This window comes from Nyctereutes procyonoides, unplaced genomic scaffold (assembly GCF_905146905.1).
Source record: "Nyctereutes procyonoides isolate TBG_1078 unplaced genomic scaffold, NYPRO_anot_genome, whole genome shotgun sequence".
Lineage (NCBI taxonomy): Eukaryota > Metazoa > Chordata > Mammalia > Carnivora > Canidae > Nyctereutes > Nyctereutes procyonoides.
In genome coordinates, this window is record NW_026575125.1 from 4,810,601 (window position 1) to 4,829,806 (window position 19,206).

Sequence of the window (19,206 nt, forward strand, 5' to 3'; positions counted from 1 at the left end):
CCTTTAGGGGCACCTGGGTGGCTCAGTTGGTTAAGCAGCGGCTGCCTTCTGCTCAGGACATAATCCCAGGGTCAAGTTGGGCTCCCTGATCAGTGGGGAGTGTCTGCTTCTCCTTCTCCCTCACCCCACCCAACCCCACTCATGCTCTCTCTCTCTCTCTCTCTCTCTCTCCCTCAAATAAATAAAATCTTAAAAAAAAAAAAAAAGTCTTTTAAAATGCCTCATTCGGAGCCTAAGGCACTTTCTTTAAATTCTTATTCACAGCAGATTTTCCCACAGAGTATATAGGCTGACGTTGGCGATAAAGAAAAAAATAATCTTTATTTAGATTTTTTAAAAAAATATGTGCTTCTATAAAGGATGGAAAAGAATGAGAAAATAATTTTCAATCAAATAGCAAAAGGGGTAGATGACACAGAATACGGCAGCAGTCTTGATGCGTGTGCTTTGACGGTACAGAGATCAGTCTGGGAAGATGGGCCGCTGTGCTCTCATCTATGTAAATGACTGTACGTTATTTTTTTTTTAAGATTTCACTTTATTATTCATTCATGAAAGACAGAGAGAGAGGCAGAGGGAGATGCAGGTTCCACACAGGGAGTCCGACATGGGACTCGATCCCGGGACCCCAGGATCACGCCCTGGGCTGAAGGCAGACGCTCAACCGCTGAGCCACCTGGGGATCCCCACCGTACGTTAGTTTGAATGCAAAGCAGTTCTAACGGTGAACATGCCCTGGGTCATGTTAGTCTAACCTTTATCTGGCATTCTCCAGCAACGACGTCTCTGTTTTCTGCCTCAGTCCAAGGTCTGCAATGCAGCAACTCCCATCTATTCTGATGTATATATAATCTCAGACACAAAGCAAGTCTTTGCAGTGTTGCTGTGTGTACCCAACATGGAAAGGAGGGGTGGATGTTCTGGACTATACGAAGACAGCAAGAGGATGTCTGATATTCTGTCCATTGTGCATGGCACTCTCCTCCGTATTTTTTGCGAAAAAGAGGAGAAGGAGAGCTTTTAGATCCAGTGTCAAGTCAGAGAAAAAGATGGAGGCTTCCTGGGTTTTCTTTGACACAGTGATGTCACTGGGTCCCAAACCTGGTCTTCTATGATTCACCTAATGTTAGAAAGTAGCGGCCGGGGAAGGGTTGCAGAGCAGCAGCTGTGTGTTTGGAGTGAGCCCATAGGAGAGCATTTTTGAAGCATCTGCTTTATTCTGTATTTGAGAAACAACATTTTGATGCTTTTGGTGCTGCAGAGCATGTATTGTCCCAGGGCCTGGGAAGCTGCATCATTCCCCAGGGATCTGCTGGCATTGATCCCATTAGGAGCTTCAGGGTCAAGGCCAAGTTGAGAGAGAGCCTACTTTCTTCAGCTAGGCTAGAAAGAAAGGTGAAACCCGAGCAAGTGTTGAGAGCTACAAGCATACAAGCATACCGTTGTTCTTTACCCTCCCAGGTGACGTATTGCTAATGGGGTCACTCGCTCCTAAGAAAGATAGTTGACAAAGCAGAAATCTAAAAAAAAAAAAAAAAAAATACCGAGTCTCTGCATTGACTTCTAGATTCCCCAGGTGGGAAGAAATCTGCAAGGCAGTGGTGATCTATAGCATGTAACTGGGAATATGAAAATGTAAGATCTACAGAAAACATTTCGTTTTGACTATGTAATTTTTTAAATAAAAGTTGACAGGTTCTGATTTTGGTATCCTACAGTTAAATTCATTTCCTGATTGTTCAGTTACTCTCATTTTCTTGGTTAACATAGTGCAATAAGCTTACATGCACATTGCACAAAATTCAAAGGTCCTGAGGGGCATATAGTGAAACATAAGCCTCCTTCCTCTTTTTCCTCTGCTACCCAGTTCCACCCGAGAAACAACCATGTTGCTGGCATTGTGGTAAATTTCCATTTTCCTAATCTTATCCTATTCAAATCAAATCAGGACAAAATAAGGACACCCAGGGAGTCAGGAAGGGAGTCAGCAACTTACTGTACCACTTTGTGCTGCTTCACAGATGAGAAGCATAAATGGTGGTGGGTAGGCGGTGGGTGAGAAACTTGCAGATGAATACAGATGAAAACCCAAGAAGCCCTAGTGCAGGCCATCATTCTGAGCTGCAAAATGCCTGCAGGGGGACAGTGTGGACGATGTGGAATCATCAATCTGATCTCCCAGAGCATTTGCAAAACCATTTTTTAAGGTCATATAAAATATTAATAAGATGCATATATTTATTTAGCTGATGTAGAATATGAGTGACTCATGTCATTGTTAGCACTACATGGGCACTTGTCTGCAACGCTGCAAAGGGGCTGTTACCACAAAGGAAGATTCTGGAAAGGTGGAAATGTACAAGAGCTTTTTGGGAGGCAGGACAAATTAGAGAGAAGTGTCCAGGATCCAAGATTCATCTCAGAATCGTACTAGGGCAGACGCTAGGCTGCTGTGGGTTAAGGACTCAGAGCAAAAAGAGCAAGTCATAGACAACTCTGTTACTGTTTGGCTGTGAAGCAGAAAGACAGAGCTAGGGCACTCGTGTGATCACGGGAGTGATTTTTTTTTTTTTTTTAATAAGAGACTTGAACATCAGCCTTACTTCCTTACCTCTTGTTACAGACAACTTACTGTTGGAACAGAGCAAGTTTTCTAGAGAGTCACACATGGCCACCCCATCTTCAGTACACACCCCACATCCTGCAACTATAGATACCCCTTACTTTGCCATGGTCTGGGTCAGGGATGCCTGAAAAGGGCTAATAACCGTAGCTGGTATTGACTGAATACATCCTGTCCTATTGAATTTACACACATTCTGCAATGGCATCATGACAAAAATCCAGCTTGGTACTTATTAGCTGTACAGCAGGTGCAAGAAGGTGAGCAGACTAAGGTTTAGAGAGAGAAGCCAGTTTTCTGCAGGTCATCAGCTCGTAAGTGGCAAGGATGTTATCAGACCCCTGCAGCCCAATAACAGAAGCCACCGTGCTATTATCTCACTCCTGTCTTCTGCGACTCACAACAATATCAAGAAGTGTGTGAAAGCATGAAGAGATGTCTGATCATACAGACCAAACCTCTGTAGCTGTGGAGTCCACGAATGTAGAGCCTGGGTCCACTGTCTCTGCAGTTCTGTCTCATTTACATACGTCATTGTAAACACAACTAGCCTGACCATCGGCAGCTGTGGCCCTGGAGATTCCAGTGATCAGCCAGAGTGCAAACAAACTTAAAAGAATGCAGATTTATCCAGCGTATGCTAACTCAACACAGAGGAATCTGTTGGCTTTGATGCGAGAGGCAGGTGTATACCTGAGAGGGAGAGAGGAGTTGGTCAGTGATGTGTCTTTATTCTGGTGCCCAGAAGATGGGTCAGACTCCAGAGTGGATGTTGCTATGGAGGTTTTGTCGATGTGAGCAGCAGCAGCTATCAGCTGTGTGTGTGTGTGTGTGTGTGTGTGTGTGTGTTTTACGATTTTATTTATTTATTTATGAGAGCTACAGAGAGAGAGGCAGAGACGCAGGGAAAAGGAGAAGCAGGCTCCATGCAGGGATCCTGACGTGGGACTCGATCCCGGGTCTCCAGGATCACGCCCTGGGCCATAGGTAGGTGCTAAACAGCTGAGCCACCCAGGGATCCCCTATCAATTGTGTTTAAGGAGATTACCCTGGCTAATATGGGTGGACCTCATCCAGTCCCTTGCAGACTTAGAATACAAAAAAGTAGGAGTCCCTGGAGTAAGCGATCCAGCTTCAAAACTGTAACACTGAAATCCTGAGTCTCCAGCCTCCTGGCCTGCCCTACTAATTTCAGCCCCCTAGATCATACAAGCCTGTTTCCCAAAGGCAAATCTCAGTATATAGCAATCTGGTTGGTGGATACATAGACCTCCAGAACCTATATAGGCATCTCTCTACCTATCTACCTACCTGCCATCTATCAATCTATCACCTATCAGTCAATCCATCAATCAATTGATCTATCATCAGTTTATCTATTATCTATCCATCATGTTGGTTTTGTTTCTCTGGAAACTCCTGACTAATACAGACATTATGAAGAGGCAGAGCTAGATCACAGAGGGTCACAGGTCACTCTCCTGTTGCCACAATCACTTTCTTTCATGTTGACGGTGGCTTGCTTACTCATGTCTGAGGCTTCTTTCTGGACCGGTGTTCAGTATTTCTTCTTTGATTTCTGAGTGCTCTCCTGTTTGTTCAGTATTCTCCAGCTTTGCCATCAAATATTTTTCCTCTCTCTTGATCTTTTTGCTTTCTTCTCTAGTTTTCATCAGTAATTCTACATTTTTTTCTTTCTCTTTTTTTTTTTTTTCAGTTTATTTAAGTAATCTCTACACTAAACATGGGGCTTGAGTTCTGGACTCTGAGATCAAGAGTCACATGCTTTTCCAACTAAGCCAACAGGAACCCTGGTAATTCTGTGTTCTTTTAATTGCATCAAAAGACTTGTGCAAAATACCATCCCTACAAGAGTCACTATGCACCCATCACTTTACTATGCCAGGTAAGAAGCATGGTTTCCTGTGATCCCCGGAACTGAATGCCTGCTTTGGCTCTAATAGATTCAGGTGAAAATCATGTCCAGTGGTGTTGATTAATTATGCAATTCATCCCTGAACATGGTTTTTATATCTGTCAGCCAGGTGTGAATGCTAAGGGACTTGCCTTTTTTACCACATCAATACCTAACCATTGTTTTATTGTAAATTTCGTCTCTACTTTTGGATGACAAATCCAACTGTTAACTCAGAAGGTTAATGTTTACAAAGGTAACATAGCTCTATAATTTTATCAAAGGTCACTCAATAAAATATAATAGAGGTTTAGTGCCAGATAAATCTCTTTACAGAAACATGGCTCTTTTAATTTACGGTTTGAAAGCAAAAACAACAATTTTATTCTCTACAAATGTATTTCATTATTTTCATGCAGTACATTCCATAGCTAAGGAAATCTTTACCTTTTTTCTTGTCCAGTTAGTGTGTGCACTTTTCAGTTTTAATGGAAGAAATAGATCCCTAGGAGAGAATGAACATATATTAAACATATGTACACATATTTAATAATAAAGGTAGAAAATATATTACAAAATAAAGTAAGAAATTTTGTTTCCTCCAGTGCCCTTTTTCTTTTAAAATCTTCTTTGTAAATTATTTTTCTTGGTTCCCTATGCTGCTTAAATTTTCTCTGATGTATTTGCAATGATATTGCTCTGCAGATACCTGAATTATATCAGATCTACAGATCACATGAGTATGTAGCCATAGCAACGGACAGGCCAGGTAATGGTTCTGATTTTATATAGATTCATGAGCCCTTAAAATTAGACCTTTTCCATTTTAATGAAAAAGGGGGGAACCATTTCTACCCTTAAGAAGTATGTATACTTTGTATTTTTACCCTTTACAATCATATGTACAAATGATTGATTTACAATTAGTACAAGCCTCGGATCCAGCATATAAAACGTAGATTCTATTTTGAAAATCAGAAGTATGAATTGTGCATCAAAATAGAAAATCTGTAAACCTCACCACTTCACATTAGTGGAAAGAATGGTTCTACATAATATTACGATTTGAAGGTCTGTACAGGTTTCCTACTTTAAAAATGTGTACAATGTGTGAAAGTGAGCTTTGCTTTTGCAAAGATAACATTTTCCTAGGCGACGTCTAAATCTCATGAATTCCCAATTAGATCAGCAATAATGAGATGTTATCTTAGGAGAGAATGTCTTAATTAGTGAGTGCAGCTTAATCTGGTGTTTGCAGAAGTGCCTTTACATCACATGTGGAACCTGCATCACATCTGATTTTCTCTACCTACACCCTCCTTTCTAATGTGCAGGGAACTCTCCAGGATTTTACACCAACCCTACGAGATGTTGATGTTAACTTCTGAGGGCATATGTTATGGTGCACGTTTTCCAAGGTAGTATTTAAAACAAAAAATATTAACATCAATAAAGTTATCCTGCTGTGACCAACTCATTCTCCTTAAAAATTGCCAATCTGCATCATAGATAATATTTAACTTTTAAATCTTCCACTGTTCATGCCACCCGAAATCATTCTTATCAGAACCTCCTCTGAATTATCCATTACTTTTTTTTTTTCTTTTTAGGATTGTATTAATTTGAGAGACAGAGTGAGAGCAGAGGGTGGAGCACAGAGGTAGAAGGAGAAGCAGACTCCCCACTAAGCGGGGAGCTAGAGGCGAGGCTCTATCCCAGGAACCTGACATCGTGACCTGAGCCAAAGGCAAAAGCTTAACCGACTGAGCCACCCACGCGCCCCTGTATCATCCATTACTCTTAAGAATTAGTATTCACAGCAGAACCTTAAATGCATCTTACGACGCACAAGCAGCTAGTCTCAACAGACTACTTACTGTATGATGCCAAGTGTGTGACATTCTGGAAGATGCGAAACAGTGCAGGCAGTGAAAAGATCAGCGATTGTCAGAGAGAAAGGGGGGCACAAATAGTGCACAGAGACTTTGAGAGGCATCAAAAATACTCTGTGTGATATTTTAATGACACATATATGTCACTATAAATTTGTCCAGCCGCACTGAACATACACCACCGAGAGCGAAAGCTAAGGTCACCTGGGGATTGGCGATGATCACGTGTCCATGAAGATGTATCTGGGGTGAGGGGTGGAGTGTGCATGCGATGGGGGAGATAATCTATGGGAAATCTCTGTGCCTCCCTCTCAGTTTTGTTGCAAATTAAAACTGCTCTTGGGATCCCTGGGTGGTGCAGCAGTTTGGTGCCTGCCTTTGGCCCAGGGCGCGATCCTGGAGACCCGGGATCGAATCCCACATCGGGCTCCCGGTGCATGGAGCCTGCTTCTCTCTCTCTCTCTCTATCATAAATAAAAAAAAAAAAATAATAAGGCCTGGAAGAAAAGAATTGACATCCTGTTGTCCTTGCTTCCTCCTTGTTCCGCATATGAAACGGATGCTCCTGGGTTCCTGCACCACTTGTTCTTGTCAGTATGAATGTCCATGTGGACCCCTCCAAGCCTCTTGACTTCTTTCTCCTTCTGTTGGCCACTGGCCATTTCCTAGCTTCTGTGGGGACGCCACACGGCGGTGGAGGGTCTGGGGGCTGCAGGCATCTCCTCCCCACATGGCCCCTGTGCAGATTCTCTACGCACTGTCTGCACCAAGTTGGTCCTTTTAAAACAGTCGAACAGGTTGTGTTCGTCTGTTGCTTGTGGTCCCTGGGCCAGCCGTGTGACCGTGTTCTCTGAAAATGACAGCTGTGTCTCCTCGTCACTCACATTGCGAGGCCAGTAATTCCATCATCTTCACTTTTACAGATGATGGACCTGGGGACTGTTGGCGTTAGCTGGCGGGATGAGGACTCACAGCTGGAGTTTTATCATTTCATCTTTGATAAGGTCTGAGGTTCACTGCATCTGTAGAGTCGGGTATCTGAATTTCCTCATGGAGGGAAGTAAAGTGAATCTCACCAAATGAATCCCTGCCTGGCTCTTCCTGTGCGAGGAAAAGCCGGTTCCATGTGCTGAGAGGACTTACAGATTGAGGGGGCCAAGACTTTTATGAAAAAAGTGAGTAATGCCAGAGAGCAGGCTGTGGAGCCTCTCATGGACCCCCTCCTGTCTTTGGGCTCACGTTCTAGCACCACAAGGAATCATGTGCAGCCTCTTCCCCAGGGAGGAACCACACAGTCTCACTTGGACATATGCGAATTTAGATGCTCCGGAAAAAAAATGTTGCGAGTTCCGGATTAAATACATTTAAAAAGAGTTTATTTTTCTGTATTTGTTTTGCTTGTATGTTTTAAAAACCAGGACTTCTAGAATATTTGGCCTATCGGTTCCATCTCTGAGAGTGTGACATAATAGGTGTCAACTCACCAATGTGCAGGCGTGCAGAACCCCAGTTTTCTGGACTCCCCAGTACCTGGGATTCCACCCCACGGAGTGTTCTCGAAAGGAACTGCTGTGTTAAGGCCTTTCTCCTCATGGCGAATACACTGAACCACTGGCCATTTCCTAACCTGAGCTGCTGTGGGCATAGGAAACAAGCAACGGTATTGCCAGATTCTAATTTAATTGGTCTGGGGAGACACTGGAGCTTTTGAATGCTACTCTAGTGTGGTTATTCTAGTGTGCAGTCAAGGTTGAGAACTTGTGGCTTAGGACTTAGCACAAAATCAGGTTATCCAGATGGCTTTGCAGGAGAGCTCCCGACTTAAAGTTAGATTCTTGGGAGGTAACAGTGAATAGTGATGGGTGAATGGGCCAAGCGTATGCCCAGAGCTGGAGAAGCTGGCAGGAGGGATGACTTCAAAGCCTATGTGGACTCTAGGGGCATCGGAGGCTTTTAAGATTGCTGTCGGCAGTGATGGAAGAAAGAAACTTTTTTTTTAATTAATTAATAAGGTTGTTTATTTTTGAATTTTAATTCCAGCAAGAGAGAAACTTAAAAAAAAAAAATACGGGAATACACTTTCCCCAGCACTTTATCTTATTTTTAGAGGTATGGTAAGCAGAAGGAGAGAGACTCTTAAGTAGGCTCCACACCTCGTGTGTGCCCAATAGGGGGGGGCTCAACTTCAGGACCCTGAGATCATGACCTGAGCTAAAATTGAGTCGGACGCTAAACCGACTAAGTCACCCAGGCGCCTCGACCTCCAGAATTTTATTCTGTTGCTCTCTATCCACCAGTCCTCACTAGCAGGGGACATGTGGCAAGGCAAGGCCACTACTGACCTCCAAGTGTGCAAGGTTGTTGAGCAGAGTGATGAATTCTCTTTTTGTGGGACCTATGGCACCCATCAATCATCATTCTTCAAGGTAAACAGGGAGTCCTGATTTTTTAATTCTAAACTAACACTTGACACTAAACGCCTTCATCAGCCACCACCCGCGTGCTAGGCCTGGTCACTGTGAAACCAATTCCAAATGATAGACTTTACTCCTCGTCCGTTGCGTAACTATTGCGATAAACTAAAAATACTCACGCTTCTTTCTGCACGTGCAATGTTCCACTAGTTAAAATGCACTGTTTCTATTTAGTTGGTAAACCGAAGCGAGTAGTCCGGAGGTTTCCCTGCAGCCTATTTATTCGCTGGGCTTTGTAGCTAGTATGCGATGCCATCTCTCTACAGGAAACGGATTTTTCTTTTCCAATCTTAAATAATTAACCAGTGTGATTTTCCACCCTCTTTGGCCGCCAGAGCACATCCCAATTGTGAGCATCCGTTTTGTTTTCTGATACTTCTTCCCCAGCCCCTCTCCTCATACAATGAAAATCACGTGCTGAGGTATGTTTCAAAAAGTGTGTGTTTAGATTTATTTTAAAATCCTGTCTACTTTCAGAGAAAAAGCTTGGGACTATAAATCTATTTGAGGGAGGGAGAAAATGCAAAATCAATTCTTTTTTTTTTTCTTTTTTGGCTTTTATGCTTCAAATCTAAAAGTCATTAATTTTTAATTTTCATCCTGAAAGCATTTTCTTTCCCATCCATACAGCGCCCAAGCATATCAGGGAATTTTAAGCAATTGAGAGGAAAAGTTTTGTTTCTCTTTTTACTCTTTTAATAACATTGAATTGAAACTCTGGTTAAAGAAAGGCTTTGGAGACAATCCGGTCAAGGACCGTGCTCATGGGTCTCTTTGCTATGTATTATTTAGTATATCGTACACGGAGAAATGAATTTTGGGCTTGGGATTTTGAAACTGATTTTCAAAAAAGAAGAGAAAAGAAAAGAAAAAAAGAAAAGAAAGAAGGAAGGAAGGAAGGAAGGGAGGGAGGAAGGAATTTTCAAAAGGATGTTTTGGGTCCAAGTTGGGCTTCTATGGCGTCATGTTTGCCAGTGTGCACACCCTGTGCCCCCTGCCCCCCGCAGCTCTGTGGTGCCACAGCTGCCCGCGGGCACCTGCCCATGTCACCTGCCTGGCACGGGCCCTGCCATAACCTCAGAGCCCTTGTGATCACCTCGGTCTCTGTGTCCTGCTGATCCCACTGGAGGCCCAGCGACGGAGGAGGAGGGCAGTGAGTGCGAACAGACGGCTTACGGGAAAGGAGGCCAGGGCCCAGCGCCAGGCCAAGGAAGGAAGTAGCTGCCTTGCCTTTGCCATGGCCCATCCGGCCCCTCATCTGCCCCTCCCGCCACCCTCCTCCGGGCTCCTCCCTCAGCCGGGATGCTGCACTGGGCCCTGCTTGGGATTGTGCTCTGCTTGGGATCTGCCACCCTGCGCTTCCTGCCTGTGCCCCTGTTCCCTCCCTGCCCCACCTTAACGCTGCCATCAGGCTAAACTTGCACCAGTGAACATTGCTGGAGTAAGTAGTTTTCCACGAGGAGCCTCCAAAAGGAGGCTAGCTTGCATCTAAGTTGGAATAAATGCATATAGCATAAAAACTGACTTAATTTTTTGTGGTATCTCAGACCATTTTCTTAACAATGGAAAAATCTCTCTTTCAAGGCTTGTTTGCAAGGCCTTTCGCCCCATATTGTCCACCGCTTTGCTCTCAACTTCACGCCCCAGCCTTGTCAGAGTGAATCTGTTCTGATTTAGTGCTACCATGGCTTGTTCTTTCTTTCTTTTTTTACTTCTATTGTGCATTTTATTCTGGCGGATAGAGTTGTTTGCATGTCCTGATTTCTATAAGCTACTTGAGGGCAGAGGTAAAATTGCAAATTATCTTATCATTTTCCACCAATTTTAATGGAAACTGCAACTCCTTTCTTTACATAGAGATTTCTATTTGAAAACCCACCACACTTACCCCCACCATACCTCCATCCTTTGCTGCCCCACACTCAAGTAGGAGACTAGATTTGTTTAATGTTGGCATCCGCAGGCATATAGACCTGAATTAAAAATATTTTGATGTTGTGCATTTGTGTGTGAGTTGGCTTTTTTATAAATGCACAATTCTTTAATTGAACATTTACAGTTTAATAAAACTGTTCCATTTGTAAAATCATTTTCATCCATCTGGTGAAATGTCAAAAAATATCTACTTAAAACTTACGCTTAAATAAAAATTCTCTTTTTCTTTTAAAGATTTTATTTATTCATGAGAGACAGAGAGAGAGAGAGCCAGAGGAGAAGCAGGCTCCCTGCAGGGAGCCCGATGTGGGACTCGATCCCAGGCCCCCAGGATCACAACCTGAGCTGAAGACAGTTGCTCACCCACTGAGCCACCGAGGTGCCCACTTATCTAAAAATTCTATTTAGGGCCACTATGTGATATAAATGGGGTGCAGAGAGGTAGTGTGGTTCTGCAGAAACAAGAGTTTTATTCTTTATAGCAACTTTAATAGTTATATTTTTCTTAATCAGGTGACTGACTTATCCATGTCTTCCTATTTTTCCGTTGTTGTTACCTGAGTCATATTGAGCTATTTTTAACTATTTCTAAGTTTATGCAGAAGCCGTAAAATTGGAAAGAAAAGCCTTGTATTCACAATGTCTATTTTCCCAGAGTAGAGGGAAACTTTTGCTAGTAGAAGTTTAATTTGCAAGGCACAATTTATAACACTATAAAGAGACATTTCTCTTGAAACCAAGAGCCCTATCATTTCTTTTCTCCTTCGACATCTGCAGAGTGAGAGTAAATATTTCTTAATTTAGAGGAAGGTAAGGCTATTTTTCAAGTGAATCCCCTAAATTAATCCACAGGAGTAGGCGTGCTGTCCTCCATCACACATCTGCCTTAAATATAGTACCTACACAGATGAGGCAAACACAAAAATAGCTTCAGATTTAAATAGGTGATATTGTCTCATATAGAAAAGATGAGTCTCATCGGTGATGTAAAAGTAGCTGATTTTTATACTTCTGGATTTGCAGCGGGTTTATTTTTTTCATAGAGTTCCTTTATTTGGTATGTAATTAATGGAGAGATTTAGCTTTGCCCTTCAGAAGCTTTTCATTTTTCTAGTAGGATTGAATCACTTGCTAATCATGAACTAATGCTATATTTTTGGCTACCTATCCATCTATTTTCTGTCTAAGTCATTGATTTATCTACAGCTTGTCTTGTCCTAGAAGCTTCAAAGGTATTAGGAAATGGTATCCTTACTTATTAATTGTCCTATTTATTGTCCTCAATTTGAAGATATCAGATTCTAGCAATATGAAGTTTAAGATATCAAGGAATGATGTCAAATAAGAAATATTTAAACACACACACACACACACACACACACACACAACCCAGGGCAGCCCGGGTGGCTCAGCGATTTAGCACCTACTTCAGCCCAGGGTGTGATCCTGGAGTCCCGGGATCGAGTCCCATGTCGGGCTCCCTGCGTGGAGCCTGATTCTCCCTCTGCCTGTGTCTCTGCCTCTCTCTCTCTCTCTCTCTCTGTGTCTCTCTCTGTCTCTCATGAATAAATAAATAAAAATCTTAAAAAAAAAAAACCCAGCCAGTATCCAAAATATTTCTGTTGCATTTGCCTGTTATGTGCCCAACGTGCCATATCCACATGTTGGTAGCAGATCCACCGGGCCAACCTCAAGTGGCTCACTCTGATGCACTTATGTGGCCTGGTAAGTACAAGGGATCTTATCTCCTGCGGCTTCCTGCCTTGGTGGGCTCAGGCTGCCCTAACCAAGTTCCACACACTTAAACAACAGAAATATATTTTCTCACAGTTCTAGAGCTTGGACGTCAAGGATCAGGATGTCAGCATTGTGGGATCTTAACAGCATTCACGTTGCTACAGCAAAACATCATAGTCTGGGTGATTTATGAACTGGCAGGAATATATTCTTCACGGTTCTAGAAGCCAAGAAGATTGAGACCAAGGTGCTGAGCAGATTCGGTGTCTGGTTCATAGATGACCATCTTCTCATTGTGTCCACAAGTGGCAGGAAGATGAGGGAGGTCCTTGGTGTCTCTTTTTCAGGAGTGCAGCCCCATGACTTTATCACCTCCCAGATGCCCCACCTCCACATAACATCACATTGGCAGGATTTTTTAAAAAGTTTTATTTATTTGTTTGTTTATTTATAAGTAGGCTCCACACATAATGTGGGGCTCAAAGTCACATCCCTGAGATCAAGAGTCGTATGCTCTACCAACTGAGCTAGCCAGGTGCGCCAGGAGTTAAGATTAAATATATGAATTCTGGGGTATGCAGACACTGGGCACACAGCAGTTGAGTCCTGCTGAGAGCGCTCCTCGTGGCTTATAGACCGCAGCCTTCTAGCTGTGTCCTCCTGTGTTGGAGAGACGCTGCTCTGGTGTCTCTTCCTCTTCTAATAAGAGCACCAGGAGCACCCTGTCCTCATGACCTCATCTAAATCTAGCCCTGTACCATGGGCCCATCTCCATAGAAGATCATGTTGGCAGTCAGGATGTGAACACATGAATTTGGGGGGGGGATGCAATTTAGTGTGTAACACCTCTCTCTCTATTTTTTTAAGATTTTATTTATTTATTTGAAAGAGAGAGCACAGTCAGGGGAGCCACAGAGGGAGAGGGAGAAGCAGGCTCCCCGCTGAACAGGGAGCCCGACTCAGGGCTCGATCCCAGGACTCAGGGATCACATCCTGAGCTGAAGGCAGATGCTTAACTGACTAAGCCACCCAGGTAGCCTGCACCTTTGAGTTTAGATGAAATTTTAAGCTCACACTTTGAGGTCTGTTCTTGCTTCTAACATGTAGGACAGAGAGATTAAACATAAAACATAAAAACGGAAGAGTGATCGCCAAACTCCCAAATGAAGAGATCAGTTTTTTGGGGGACCAGAAACCAAACAGAAGCTCCAAGCAGTGGGGTGACCAGGGCTGCCAGACTCTCAGTCCACAGCAGGTAGACATTAGGTGTTTGGCTTCTGCCAAATTATGGATGACCGCACCATGAGTCTGTGCAATAGTCCATCCCTTCCTGAAACAAGAATATCAGTGCCTGTGGGGCTTCACCCACCCTCTCCGTTAATATTTCACTACCATTTGTCCGTGTGCCTATTTATTTTACGTTTATCTAAAAAGACTTTGAATAATTGAACAAAAGATGCTGTAAGAAAGATTTAAATGCCATCAAATATTCAATACTGTTTTCCCCTTCAAAAAGTAATTATCTACAGAACCAGAACGAAAGTTGGATTTCCTACAATAATAAAATCTTTCCTTACTGGGAAGGAAATCCTTTGGGTCTCTTTTTTTTTTTTTTTTTTTTTTACAGCTCACTGCTGTGTGCAGAAGCATGCTATCTAGCCCACAGTGAGCCTTGATAATGTAGTCAAGTGAGACACAGCAGAACACAGCAAAGCCCTCCTTTTTATACTGGATTCAAAAGGTCTTCGCTGATACAGATATTTTGCTTTAGAATCCATTCTGCTATGTCTGGGAGCATTTTCTCTATGTGACCTCCTCTTCCAGTGACAGGGACAGTTCTGTATCCCAGCTGCAGCACGCGAAGTATGTGTCTGCAGAACGTCTGCAGATGGATAAGGGGCAGCTGTTCCGCTCATTGCACATTTTATGTACTGGCTCTTACCCAGATGTATCTCTTCATCTTATTTTTCCCTCATACAGTTGCTCTTGAACTGAGTATCACAGCTTTCTGTTAAAAATTTAACCAAGTACTCTATTACTGAGATTAAAATATTTTAAAATATATTCTTTTGGGATCCCTGGGTGGCGCAGCGGTTTGGCGCCTGCCTTTGGCTCAGGGCGCGATCCTGGAGACCCGGGATCGAATCCCATATCGGGTTCCCGGTGCATGGAGCCTGCTTCTCCCTCTGCCTCTCTCTCTCTCTGTGTCACTATCATAAATAAATAAAAATTAAAAAAAAATTAAAAAAAATAAACTATATTCTTTTTATTTTTTCAAAGAATACACATCACAGGTTGAGTTAATAAATAATACACCTTGACAACAGAAAGGCTACTGGGAAAGACTCAGGATGAAGTAGGTTGAGTTCTCCAATTAGGAGGCTCAGAAGCAGGGACTGTTCTTTCACGCTTTGCCAGCACATCCTCTTTACAAACATAGGGATACGTTAATTGAATGAGTGCAGTTGCAAGAGGATGCAAGGATGGACATCTTTAAAATACACACAAACACACATATGCACGGACATTTCTTAGAGAAATCCGTGCCTATATTGCATGTTGAAGTTTTTTTTCCAGGTGTTACTCTAGCTGAATAATATACCAACATGTAATCCATGATCCTCAAGAGGGAAAATGAACAGAATAATATTACTGTGCATGAACTCTGCCTTTCAGAGATGCAAATTAACCTGTGCTCTTTATATCACTTGGAAAGAGCAATAGCAAGTTATCACCCCCCCGCACAAAATATCACTCAGTCAAAATGACTTTGGAGGGAGAATGCTTGAATGATTCAGAGCCAAGGAAGCTGCACGACATGCAAGAGAGGGAGACACACATGTAAGCAAAGGCGCAGGTGTGGGAGTTCTTATTGAAGCCTATCAGCCGCACAGTTTGGATGACCATTCCCCGACAATCCCCTAATGTCACCTGTCAGTCCAGACTCATTCAAACTTGGAACTGAAGAAATCCCAATGAATTTCTGCTTAATCAAGAGTGGTATACCTCTGAAGAGTGACATGGATAGTCATAGCCCAGTTGTGTCCCGTAGTCCCTCAAATAAATGTTCCTGCCCTTTTGTCACTTCCTTTCGAGCACCTTCCTTCTTTTCGACTGACAATATACAGTCAATGAAATTCATTATAAAGGACCAAAACATCAACCATTCTGTTGCTTCTTCATAAGCCCAGAAAGAATGACACTGCCCACAATGTCTCCATCTTGCTTGGCAATGCCTGGCGAAACTCGTTTCCAGGATATGGGCTTGAGAGGAGGTAAGAAGTGTATTTCTACCCCTTCTAGCCCAGTTGCATTGTCACCATAGAGCAAAGCACACCTCCAGGACAGCACATCACCCACCCAGCAGAGCAAAAACCAGAGCTGGCCTGCATGCTCCAGCTGCTGTCCCTCTTTTCCTTTCCCACCAGCTGTGGCCAGCTCTGTGTCTAAATACAAGAGTGTAGGTTTCCATATCAGACAGACCTGGTTGTATTTTTGGTCCCACTTGTAACTTTGGGAATCGACTCAACCTCTGGGATTCAGGGTCTTCCTTTGCCAGAGTGATGTGTCAATGCCCACCTTACGGGATTAATGAGGAAGATTCACCAGCAGACATCTAGAAAGAGTGAGGCAGGATGTCAGGTGCTTGAAAGGTCTGATAGACTCAGAAGTGCCTTTTTCTGTCTGGGTCTCCCATGGGGACATGGCCATCTTAATCGGGCCTTCCCTGACAAGCACAATGTAAGCGAGAGCCCGCAGTCCCCAGGTGGTCTACAATCAGAACCATGTTGGCAGAGCATACAGCAGTGGCCCGTGGCTCTGTGTGTGACTGCACAGAAGGGTGTGAAAACCTAGCTGTTTTAAAACGAGTGGAAGTAAATTTTCTTTTGATATTATTCCCAAACTCTCCCACTTCAACAAACACCAAATCCTCAAATTCATGAATTGCCCACAGGTAAGCAATTACTGGTCTTTCACCCCTTCATCCCAAAAGCTTTCCTTCAAAGGAAAATCTTCCAGCAAGACATTCTACCTCTGGAGGAGGGGGGAAAAAACACCCAGAAAACACGAAGACTGAGTCTGTACACATACTATAAAGGATGGTGGTTCCCTGCTTAGCTGAGCTCTGTCTTCTGTGCCTGGGTCTCTTCATAGTGTCTTATGTTTGCCTTAGGTGCTTATTTTGGTTCAAAGTTTTATGAAACCTGCCAGAGGAAGAGAATGTGGGTCTGAGCACTTCCAACTCCCTATGGCCGAGGAACTTGAAAAGAATGTGCTAAATTTCACTGCCTGGTCTCTAGCCTGTCCTGACCAGATGATCTTGCTCTAGTAACCAGGTGAGATCATGGCAGCTTCATTATTAGCATCCACAGCCCCACATGCTACCTTGGATGTGACAAGCACCAGCCTGCGAATCTTCTTAAAGAATGCAAGAAGAAACTTTTTTTCCTGTTAGAGATGCTCAACAGGTGGTCTGGCTAATTGTTCTCCTGAAACCTAATAGTTTCCAAATTTAAACCACCCTATGAGGTGTGTTGAGGGCTGTGGAATGCGGACCCTGTAGTCAACACATCCCTTATTCTCTTATCTTCACATCAGTGATTAAAGCCAAAGGCAGGCCTTTCTCAGCCCAGAGTAAAAGAGTGAAAGACTAGGACCATGCAGGAGATGCTGTATTTTCTAGAAGGAATACTGTCCAGGCTTTAGGTGTTTTTTTCTGAATTCAGCTATTTCTTTTTTTTCCCAAGTAAATTTCTTTCTGTGTTCCTGTCCCCTAGGTGAAGTCCCCAAAACACTTTATGGCTCTCCTATGTGCTTGGCTCATAAAGTCGCATGCATCTCTTTACCCGCTAAGCTGAAATTTCTGAGTCTGGGCAATTGGAATGGTTTAGCACACAGAGTCCTTTCTGACTGCTGGGCTCTTTGTCAGCTGCCCAACCCACATGAATCCTTTACAACTGTATGACAATCACATTCCATAGGCGTTCGTGTCACCCCATCTGCAAATGGAAGAATGGAGATACCACCTGGTTAGGAACTTGTCAGGCATGCTGCTTGGATGGTCATAGTCACATCTGTCTTCTCAAACCGGAGTTCTGAATGCTTGCTCAGCCTTCCCCATGGCCATGTGAAAGCATTAGGACATGTAAGCAAAATAATGGGTATAAAGTATAGAGCAATCACAAAATGGGAGTTGCTTACTGGGTACTTATCCCAAAGATACAGAGGTAGTGAAATGATGAGGATACCTGCACCCCAATGTTCAAAGCATCACTGTCCACAGTAGCCAAACTGTGGAAGGACCCACGATGTCCTTCGACAAATGAATGGATAAAGAAGATGTGGTCTATATACACAATAGAAAATGACTCAGCCTTCAGAATACCCACCATTTGCTTTGACGTGGATGGAGCTGGAGGGTATTATGCTGAGTGAAGTAAGTCAATCAGAGAAAGATAATTATATGGTTTCACTCATATGTGGAATATAAGAAATAGTGGAAGGGGCCTTAAGAGAAGGAGGGAACCTGAATGAGGAAAAATTAGAGAGGAAGACAAACCATGAGAGACTCCTTACTCTAGGATATAAATAAAGGGTTGCGGAAGGGGAGGTGGGTAGGGGGATGGGGAGACTGGATGATAGGCACTGAGGGGGGCACTTGATGGGATGAGCACTGGGTGTTATATGTTGGCAAACTGAATTTAAATAAAATTTTTAAAAAACAAAACAATGGGAGTGGCTGTTTTCCTGAAATGGTATCATTGCTGTGACTTCTTACCTTCTGTCTCTGTCCCGCATGATTCATCCCTTTCACTACAGGACTTGCATGATACTTACACGCTGTATAAGTAATCACACTGCCATCTCTTGGAGTGATGAGCAAAATCTTATTCTTCCCCCATAAGCCTCCATCAGTAACCATCCTTCCTCAGGCAAGCCTTGTGCCTAACTATAATCATTCCCTACCCTGGGCCTTGTAAGACGTGTGGAAGAAGGGTCACATTGGGTATATTGATCCAATGGCAACTACTGATTGAACGTGTGGCTTTCAGAAGGAAAATATAGGTCCTGAGAGGTATGGGCTTTCCATAGACTTTGCCTGGGTAAGATCCTGCTCTAACTCAACCCTCTGCCTTCTGTCTCAGCATGGGCTAATCTGGTCTGAGACTCAAACCTATTTCAAGGCTGAGACAAATATAGTCCTTCAAAATGTTTTTCTAATTCTGTATGGGTTATCTATAGAAGTGTAAATGGTTCACAGCAAGGAACTGCTTTTCAGAGAAAGACAAGTAGGATACAGAAATCTCTAGGTTTACCTGTTCCTTAACTTCAAAAAAGGGAAGCATTTAAAACAGAATTTCTTTCTAAAGAATCATTTGGAAAAGGTTCTAGATCTTCATCATACATAACCAGCTTTCTAGGGAATTGAGATTATTTTGTAATTAGGATATTTGGACTGACTTGCAGATTGCAAAAATTCAAAAGCATTCATAGAGTATAAGAAGAGAGCGGGGCAAGATGAGCATAGACTTGACCAAACAAAAAAACCCCAAAACTCAAATTTAAATCTGCATTGAAATTATTAAAGAGTGGAACAGACACACACACACACACACACAAAATCAATTT

General features: G+C 43.0%; 1 protein-coding gene across 1 annotated transcript in view; it reads right to left on the reverse strand.

Annotated features, from left to right (window-relative positions):
- Nucleotides 1-4,984: 4,984 nt before the first annotated feature.
- Nucleotides 4,985-19,206, reverse strand: part of PNPLA4 (patatin like phospholipase domain containing 4) — a 107,323-nt gene continuing 93,101 nt past the window's right edge. Inside the window, exon 7 of the mRNA XM_055337427.1 lies at nucleotides 4,985-5,043. Coding sequence (XP_055193402.1) covers nucleotides 5,002-5,043 — 42 coding nt within the window. The 3' untranslated portion in view covers nucleotides 4,985-5,001. The remainder of the gene's footprint in view (nucleotides 5,044-19,206) is intronic.